This window comes from Cyprinus carpio, chromosome A22 (assembly GCF_018340385.1).
Source record: "Cyprinus carpio isolate SPL01 chromosome A22, ASM1834038v1, whole genome shotgun sequence".
Classification (NCBI taxonomy): Eukaryota; Metazoa; Chordata; class Actinopteri; order Cypriniformes; family Cyprinidae; genus Cyprinus; species Cyprinus carpio.
Genome location: NC_056593.1, coordinates 15,847,527 through 15,857,498, shown reverse-complemented (window position 1 = coordinate 15,857,498; position 9,972 = coordinate 15,847,527). Strand labels below are relative to the sequence as shown.

At 40.4% G+C, this 9,972-nt stretch overlaps 1 protein-coding gene across 1 annotated transcript; it reads left to right on the top strand.

Moving 5' to 3' along the window:
* The first annotated feature begins 5,917 nt into the window (after positions 1–5,917).
* On the top strand, positions 5,918–8,263 carry LOC109099752. Its single transcript, XM_019113272.2, has 5 exons — positions 5,918–6,000; positions 6,077–6,409; positions 6,610–6,720; positions 6,911–6,984; positions 7,222–8,263. Exons 1-5 carry the CDS (start codon positions 5,976–5,978, stop codon positions 7,345–7,347), a joined length of 669 nt encoding a protein of 222 aa, XP_018968817.2. The 5' UTR covers positions 5,918–5,975; the 3' UTR covers positions 7,348–8,263.
* The last annotated feature ends 1,709 nt before the right edge of the window (positions 8,264–9,972 follow it).

The following is a 9,972-nucleotide window of genomic DNA, read 5'->3' as shown; positions in this document are numbered from 1 at the left end:
TTAAATACAGTTTTTATTTTTATGGTGAACTGCCTAAAAAAATACGGGTTGCAAACCTGTCTACATATGGTCAAAGACAATAAACTAAATAAAATTGCACCTTTGTAAGATATCAGTCAGCATTTGAACTGCTATGTGTGTATTTTGTAGTTTTTTATATGTATCATTGCATTATTCAAGTAAGCTCAAACCAGTACCTGCATTTAAAGTTGTAATCCGACAAAGATCGCAGCAAACCAGTGTAGTTTACCTGGCCTCGGTCTTGGCTAAGCCTGAGGTACATCACCGTCTCCTCCATTATGAGTAAATCATAAAAACAAAACCGGCAGTTCTGGCTCCTCCTATCCTGGCAGGACTGTCCTCTCGTCAGAGCTCTTCTGGCACCGTTGCTATGCGACAGAGCGCTAATCGGAAACCCCTGGTGGCGGAATTAGGAAATCCTGTGAAGGTGGAGCATCTCACGCACTTCGGAGGACCCTTTGTGCACTTCGGAGATCTGGTCTTCGAAGTCCGTGGCCTTCGAAGTGTGCACACTCAACTTTGGGACACAGCTTGTGTGTGTTTTTTTGCCCCTGTGACCCAGTTTTGTCTTCCATTTGATTGTGGTAATTTGATCCCAGGTGTGTCTCATTCTTCCCCATTTATCCTGCCTTTAAAAACGAGTTCCATGTGTGTGTCTTCCTCCTGTTTTCCATGTCGGATTTACCCCTGTGTTGGATTAATAAAGACTATTTTGATTATCCTCGGCTTCATGTTCCTTCCGGCAGCGTAGTGTGACAGAAGATGCGACCAAAAACAGGTTAATTTGCGTGTCTCCCCTCCTCTTTGTTTCCGTGTTTTTTCTATCAGTGTTTTTGTTTCCATAGTGTTGCCCTTATGAATCCCCTCCTTCAGCCCAAATGAATCCTCCTCCTGCTGGAGCAGGGGGAAAATTCGCTCGAGGGTCATGCCAGACTGTTTCTTGCTGTGGCCCATCTCACCTCTTATCCGGATGACGTGATCGCCGTCGTCCAAAGATGGCCCTGAGCAGAATTCACCACCTTTCCAGAGTGGACACTGGCGAGAAATGGATCTCCGTTCCCCACCAGTTCCCAAGGATTAATCGCCAGTGCCACTCCCAACCCAGAGGCCAGCCCACCATCTCCTTGACACACGGAGCGCATGCCCGAGCCCACAGCTGACGGAGAGCAAGAGCCCAATCCGTCAGACCAGGTGTGAGAGCTACAGTGCCCACCACAAGGGAGAGAGCTGCGAACGGTGTGAGTGCGTAGAGGAGCTCTGCCCCTTGCACCGTGGCTGAGGGTGAGCAGACTATGGAACACCAAAAGGGCCAAAATGAGGAGGAGGATCTTATAGACTGGGAATCTGAACTGGAGGTTGAACTGCACACCAGCTCCGTTGGCCTCCTTCCTCCCGCCAGCTCCACCTTGGTCCTCAGTTGCTCTGGCTCTGCCGCGGATCTCTGGATCTCTGCCTCAGTCGCTAGAGCCCTCGGCTCCACCCCACTTTTTTTCCGCATTTACAGGTCACATGACGTATGTAAAAAGTCATACGATCATTCTTCAATGTACTATAACCTCCAAAAACACTTCATAAGTGGCCATGCTCCAGTATAAAGGGTCTTTCCCTACCATTAATGCTTAGGCAATTTACACTGCACACATCTGCAGTACAGTGTCACTCTGATATGGTCACTGAAGCTGATTGCGGCCACTCAGTGCTTGTGTTTATTATTTTATACAGTCTATGGTTTATTCCAGCTGCGTCACGCACATTTCTGAAGTGGCCTCATTTGCTAGTTCTGTAAAGATACACGCATACACCTCCTTTGAATAAATATAGCCAAAATCCATCAAAATCCCACCAAAATCCATTGCCATAATTTATCACGAGAGACAAAAGGTTGTCTCCTTCAAGGTTGATGCATTGGCTGTCTCCTTCATGAACCCATCTCAATCATGGTGCTGGAGGGTTCCAATGCTGACAACTGATAATCCTAGGATGCCCTTGGATGTCACAACACTCCCCGTTGGTGAATTGGAATACTGGAGAGATTAAGAAGTGGAGTAGTACTATGTGGTAACACTGCTTATCGGCTGTCCAGAAGTCTCTATCCCATCAGTCTCCCAGGCATCATTCATCTACCAAACAATAGATTGACGAATATTGGGCATTCCAGGATGTGTTCTGTAAGTAGTTAGCCAAAGAATTACCACCTCACTGTCCATGGGATTGTGCAATTGACTGAGGCTACCCTACCTAAAGGGAAGATATATCCATTGTCCATTATAGAACAGAAGGCTATGGAGGAATAAATAGAGGAGACTCTGAAACAGAACTTCATCAATTCATCCATCGCCACCTCTAGCTTCTTCTTCATGAACAAAAATGATGGCAGCTTGAGGCAGTGCATTGAATACTGTGCTCTTAATGCCCAGACTGTCAAGTACCGCTAACCTTTTCCTCTGGTCCCTGCGGCCCTTGAGCAATTACGTGGAGTTCACATACTCACCAAACTGGACCTGCGAAATCTGTACAAAATTATTTGGATACGTGAGAGTGACAAATGGAAGACCATCTTGATTACTGTGATCAGTGATCAGGCCACTATGAATATCTTGTAATGGTCATATGGGCTATCAAACTCACCCTCTGTGATCCAAAAAAAGAAAAATGATTTTCTGGGAGTTCTTCCATCTATTTGTTATCATCTACATCGACAACATCTTAATTTACTCCCAAAATCAGGTAATGATGCAAATCTTCCAGAGGTTACGAGAACACCATCTTTATCTAAAACTGGAAAATTGTGAGTTGCACCAAAATACCATCCACTTCCTTGGGTACGTCATTAACCAGCAAGGCATTCAGATGGGCCAGAGGGAAGTGCAAGCCAACCACAACCAGCCACAACCCACTTTCATCACATACCTTTAGCGCTCCCTGTGCTTTGTTAACTTTTACTGCCAATTCATCGCAAATTTCAGTCAGATCTGCACAGCACTCAACACATTCCTCGAGGACTGGCCAAAGTCTCTGTCCTGGAACCCCTCTGCCACAAAGGCATTCCACCATCTCAAAGAATCCTTTTTTACAGCTCCTACCCTAGCACATCCTAACCCAGAACTTTCCTTTGTTGTTGAAGTCGATGCTTCCACTACTAATTTAGAAGAATGGGACATGGACTGTAGGGAGCCTAACATCAATCTGAGGTCAAATCAAGACCATCGCAACCTTGAATATGTCTGAGAAGCCAAATGATTGAACCCAAGGCATACCTGCTGGGTTCTCTTCTTCACCCGCTTTGACTTCATTGTCACATACAGGCCAGGAGAGAAGAAGCCTCTCCCTCTTCTGTAGTCGATACCGGTAACCTAATATGACCCAAGATGTCTCCCGGTACGTAAAAGGATGCTCAGTCTGCACCATCTCCAAGACTCCATGCCACCATCCAGAAGGACAGTTAGTGCCACAACTATTGCCTCACATACTCCTATACTTGATTGGATTTCAACACAGACTTACCATCTTCTGAATCACATACAATCATCTTTGTTGTGGTGCAAATTAATTCCACTAAGAGGTTTGCCTTCTGCCTTCAAAACTGCCAAAATTCTCTTACAGCATATCAGGTCAGGTCGGGTCACTTTTGTTTGTATAGTGATACTGGTTGTGTCAAAGCAGCTTTACAGTGTCAAACAGAAAAATAGTTTGTTAATAATGCAAGAAGACAATAAAAAAAAGTCATTTTTCCAGCTAAAGTCAGTTCATTGATGATTCAGTGATGTCATCATCCAGTTCAGTTCTCTTCCAATAGTGTCTGTGCAATCGTTCAAGTGTCGCCAACTAAGCAAGCCAAAGGCGACAGCGGCAAGGAACCAAACTTCATCGGTGACAGAAATGGAGGAAAAGCCTTGGAAAAAAACAGGCTCAGTCGGAGGGTCAGTTCACCTCTGGCCAGACGAAACCAGCATGGCGTGGTTTCATTCCAGGCAGCAATACAGGTGCAGAGGTCTTGTCTGGTTTCCGTGGTCTTGGGCCGATTGTTGTCGAGGTGATGAGGTCTTCGCAGGGGATCTGTCTCTGGGGCGCTAGTTGTGGTCTCCGCTGACATTCAGGGCTGTCAAAGTCATCTCTAGGTGCTGATCCACCATCTGGTCTAGATACAGACTGGATCTGGGTGGCTACGGTGACCTCAGAATAAGAATGAAAGTGGCTAATATTAGCGTAAATGCCATTCTTCTTATGATGTAGCAAGTACATCGGGTGTTACGGAGTCATTCATCCACCCAATGCCAGATTCCTCAGCTCCGTCTGTCTGATCACAATCACCATAATTCTAATCCAGTGCACCTGTAGCAGCTCATCAACTCACCCTACTTAAACTATTTAAACAGACTCTCTTCCCTCCAACATCGTCTGGTCTTGTTGTTACCTCATATGTTTCAACTTACCTGCCTACCTACCTGAACTACCAACCTGGTATTAATCCTTCTTCCATTCTCTTCGATCCTCTACATCTACTATTCCCTCAGTGACGCTCTTCTGCTATCTGGAAAGAAAAAAGATTATTACTCATCAGTCATCTTGATTGCCCATCTTGCTAATACTTACTGCATATCCTCACTTGTGTGACAATATTAATGATAATTTCATATGATTTACCTGAGGGGTTTTAGTCTTGAGGCTGATAACTCATGTCTGCAGTAGATCAGCATCATGAATGTGTTTTTCCAGCAGCAAAAACTGAAAATGAAACCAAGAATTCAGATATTAAATTCTTTGATTGTAACAAAATGTATGGAGACATATAAAATAACAGTTAAAAGATTAATTGATGAAAATTGGATAAGAATATCATACTGATTTCTTTTTTATTTTATACAGACTAGTATATTTCAGTCATAACGACTCTCGGGATATATTGGAAATGAAATGTGCATAGGTTTGGTCTTGGCTGACTAGATGCAGATGAGCTAAATGCTCAGATCATAAAATTAAAAGGAATCATGCTGCTCCTGCTAGAGAGAGGAAGATTCCTGAAGGCAGATGGTGCTGGGGACACACATAGCACGCAGACATGGCATTTATTGAATGCGTCCTGGTTATATAGGTAACCGGTAATGAGTACATGAATCCAATTGGCTGGGAACATTGAACTGAATGAACCAATTAGAGTACAAGTAGAGTTTCATGGCTTAACTATTCATTTAATTTTAATAAATTAACAAATTAATACATCTGTAAGATAAAATGAATAAATAAACGTACAATAATTATAATTATCATAATAATCATGTAATAAACTCACAGAGCTGAAGCCTAATGACCTTCATGTTGTTTGTGAATAAAACTCGTCAATATGATATCTGCTTCTCTTCACACAACATGTAAAATGAAGTCACTGCAGCTCTTAAGCACAGGAAGTCAAACTGATTCTGACCACATGCTACACACCGTTTCAACACCTACTGCTCCATCAACACTTCATTAAGCACTTTAAGTTCAGTCTTTAAAACCACTGCGTTTATGATCTGTGAACAATTTTTTAAACATGTTAACATAACGTTAAGTTTGTTTCAGAAATGGAATCAAAAGGAGACAAAGTCTTCATGAATGTTAATGACACCGAGCATATAATTGACATGAAAGTGTGATGTTTGCAGCGAACAGACATGAAAAATAGAGAGACTCAGTAAGTAACAGCTGCACAACCGCAGTAGGCCTATTTCCTTTAAATCAGGTTAAATACTCGTGTAAAATGTTTTACATTTTCCAATTGAAAGTTGTCAGAAAAAAAACAAAACAAATTACAAAAATTTTCACAAAAAATAAAAACTGTAAAAAACTCTGAGAACAAGACCACATCTCACACCCCCTCCTCTTGTGCTTGATTTATCATAGATATTCCTTCCGCTCACAGTAAGAGATGTTTGAATGATCACAGTATAGAAGATATTCACCTGGATCAGACGATGAAGATCATCCAGCTTCAGATCTGTGAGTTTATCACATCATATTTAAATAAGTCGTGTTATTTATTAAGATTAATAAATATGTTTTATTTCTCTCACAGATCTGTTCATGTGGTCTCAAGCCACAGAGAGTCTAACAAACACAGCAGTAACTTTAGGAGCTGATGTGATTATAAGCTGTGATCTTGATATAGAGGAGATTTACTGGTACAAACAGAAATCACCGGATCCTCCGGAGTTCATCTTACGCACTTTTGATAGCACATATGAAGGAGCTGAATATGAAAACAGCATCTTCAAACTCAAATACTCAGTGAAAACTAACAGTCATCTGTTCATCAGAAATATCACCGCTGATGAATTAGGAGTTTATTATTGTGTCAAAACTAGTGAACCACTTAAATTCAGCAACGGCACCAAAATCTACAACACCGGTGAGTAATTTTCATACTTTTATGTTTTTAAAGTTATAATATAACTTATATGATTTATAAAAAAATTACTTATATTGGTATTATTGGTAACATTATGAAAATCTATGAATGTTTTTAAAATCGTCCTGTCATTCTGCCTGCATAAAACTGGCTAATATCTGTCTTAAAATTAAATGGAATAAAAATGTCAATTTTTACAGATTTTGTCCACAAGAATCAGACAGATTTAGTTCCCCGAGACCAGAAACCGTGGCTGATTGTTACCATTATCACATCTGTCCTGAGTGTTTTTGTGATCTTTGCAGTAATAGGTGTGTGTTTTTCAGATTCATTTAGTAATTCAGCATAATAATGTATTGATCAAATTGTTGTTTTTTGTTGAAACTGAACTGGGTTTCTTTGGATTATGGTTATATATTTCTTTGGTCAAACAGTGTTAGCTGCTGTTTGATTCGTGACATTAAATGAATCTCAGTGATGTTTAATTCACTGCTGTTTCAGGTTTGATAAAGAGCTGTGCAAACTCCACTAAAGCATGTGAAGAAAAGACCAATAGAGACATGAATGAGCCACAGGTGAGTTATTTAATACACAGAAACACAGTTCTTACATCATCTCACACATTCACTGCTGTTTCTAATCGCAGTCATAGTTATATAATAACATTGCACTTTCAGTTTTTTTTAAAGTCTGTTATTTGAACAACATTAACAGAGTAATTTGCATGTGTAAACATAGCAATTATAGTTTTAATATATGGTTTTATATATGATCATTAATGTTTAATGTCTGTCTCTCCTGGTTTTTCTCAGTTTGCTGAAGTGGTTCTGTTGAAGCATTTCAGTGGCAGCAGCTCTTGTCTCACCGTGTGCAGCTTCTCTCTTCTACAGTCAGTAACAGATGAAAAAGGTTCAGAAGAGACAGAAAAGTGTTATTAAATGCCATTTCATTTGTGTTTTGAAAACCTGATGCTGTGAATACATTTTCTTTGTAAAATAAATTGGGACTTCTGTTGAGCAGCCACTGGAGGTCACTGTTTTTTGATTTTTCACTCAACAAGAACAAATAAAGTCAAAGTTAAAATGAGACTCAAGACTGATGAACATTTATAAAAAACACTATATTCAATAAAGATGTGAGATGTGAATAACAACAGGAAGAAAATTATATCAAAGTAATAAAACTGGTCCGTTACTCATGCAGGCCGTTTCCAAAGAAACAACTACAATCAAATATTTACATGCTATGTGCAAATCCTGACTGAATCAACTGCGCATCGATATGAATGAAAGATCATTTATCATTGAATGTTACTGATGCTTTATGTTTGATTGAGTTCATATAGTCATAAACTCAAGTGTCAAGTCAATAACAGTGGAAAAGTTCAGTAGTCAAGACTTACATATTTGCTCATATAGAAACAGACTTCATAATCAATTTCTTATCTATTTTAATTGGAGTAAATCCTACTGATATCACTGTAAAACAATGACTGACTGTAGTTCTTGACATTAAACAATGTAATGCACATGATATTTTTCGAACATGTTTTATAGTCACACATAACAGCTGTTGGCTTGACAAATAATTTTATGCAGCTCGAAAAATCCCCGTCAGCAAACTGAAAACAATATTGAGAAAACAATATCAGCATTTCATCTGCAGCTGAAACAAAATGAATCCTAATTAAAGGCTCTTGTAGTTTGATGGAATAATAGTTCATCAGGAATCAGACATGATTAATGAATGATATTAATGATGATTTCATATCACGTACCTGAGGGCTTTTTCAGGTTTGATAAAGAGCTGCACAAACTCAAGCAGAGGATGTAAAGAAAGTATCAGGAGAGACGTGAAAGAGCTGCAGGTGAGAACAGATTACCATCATCTCACACATGCACTGCTGTTTCTAAATCCAGTCATCAGTTTGTATGATTATGATTATAGTTTATCATAAATATGTGCTCATATATGGTCATATTTTGTATGTCTCTCGTGGTTTCTCTCTCAGTTTGCTGAAGTGGTTCTGTTGAAGCATCTCAATGGCAGTAGCTCTTGTCTCACCGTGTGGAGCTTCTCTCTTCTACAGTCAGTAACAGATGAAGGTACAGTGGCCCAATAGTGCACAACACAACGACTTTAAAAAAGCAAACATAAGCTCACAACACAACGACATTAAGTTACAACACAACGGAAATGCTCCTGACTACTAGAGGGCAGTGTTGACAGTTAAACACCGATATTTCCTCAAGACACCACTAGAAATTCTCAATGTAAGTGATTAATATGTGTAACGTAATGTGTAATCGATTTTTAAATGAACAACTTGTTTTTATTGAATGTTTTGATGTCCTGATAATCTTATCGATTCATGAATCAAGCAGAAAATAAGTGATGTTTCATAAACAAATTTCGGGAGGAGCATGCACGGATAATTAACACGGCCAGTTCATCATTAATTGATTACACCATTTACCAATCAGCTCAAGAGGAAACACCTATAAATAATCAACTACGTCCTACCTTCGTTATCTCTCGACTTTCAGAATCCCTCCACCACCCTGATCTCGCACCTTCAGCCAAGTTTCTACCCCAGCTCAGGAAGAAGCACTCAGGGGAGCACTTTGGGCTGGGCCGGACTCCGAGCTCAGACCCCTCTCCCTGGACAGCACGCCAAATATGCATAACCTTTATTTAATTATAAGTAAATGTGAACTCGTGAAATCAATAATATTTTCAGTTTGGACAGTTTAGCTCTGCTCTTGTACACAATGGACTCTATGCATGGTCACTTCCATGATTTTCCTCAGTGGGCTTATATAAATCCGGTGCTGTGCTGGAATCCATTGCTCTTTCCGTAGAGCTTTCAAAATGACAAAGTGAAAAAAGTGACACGACATACAGCCAAGTATGGTGACCCATACTCAGAATTTGTGCTCTGCATTTAACCCATCCAAAGTGCACACACACACCGTGAACACACACCCGGAGCAGTGGGCAGACATTTATGGGGGAGCAGTTGGGGGTTCGGTGCCTTGCTCAAGGGCACCTCAGTCGTGGTATTGCCGTCCCGAGAATCGAACCCACAACCTTAGGGTTAGGAGTCAATTCTCTAACCACTATGCTCTGACTTCCCCTCAATGACAAGAGGAGAAGATGATGTTTCATCTTACAAGAACTTCCCCGGATTACTGTAAATGAATTTCATCGCACAGAGAAGGGCATTAAAGTTTCAAGTTACATCAACAACTTTAGGGTGAGTATTGTTTTATCGTCATCTATCAAATCTAGCTAAGGATGGATAACATTGCTGCACCCATAGACATAATAAATACCTAGATGCCTCATTGGCTGCTCGACAGCATGTTAATGTCGCCGCCATATTGGTGCGGGCAACTCTCCATAACTCTCACATCGGGACAGAAGAAAACATACCTGACTTGTCAGCAGCTTGGGCATCTACAAACTGTTGCACAATAATAAAAACAGATCTTGGGGTATTATCTTTCACAGGTAAGACTCAACGGTTGTTTCTGGATGTTTTTCAAGCCAATTGCAAACAG

What these genes read in the sequence shown, in the direction of transcription:
- LOC109099752 (XM_019113272.2), top strand. Translation starts at nt 5,976, where the DNA reads ATGAAGATCATCCAGCTTCAGATCT. An exon ending in TGTGATCTTTGCAGTAATAG is followed by an intron (nt 6,721 to 6,910) that starts GTGTGTGTTTTT and finishes CTGCTGTTTCAG; the next exon opens with GTTTGATAAAGAGCTGTGCA. An exon ending in GAGACATGAATGAGCCACAG is followed by an intron (nt 6,985 to 7,221) that starts GTGAGTTATTTA and finishes GGTTTTTCTCAG; the next exon opens with TTTGCTGAAGTGGTTCTGTT.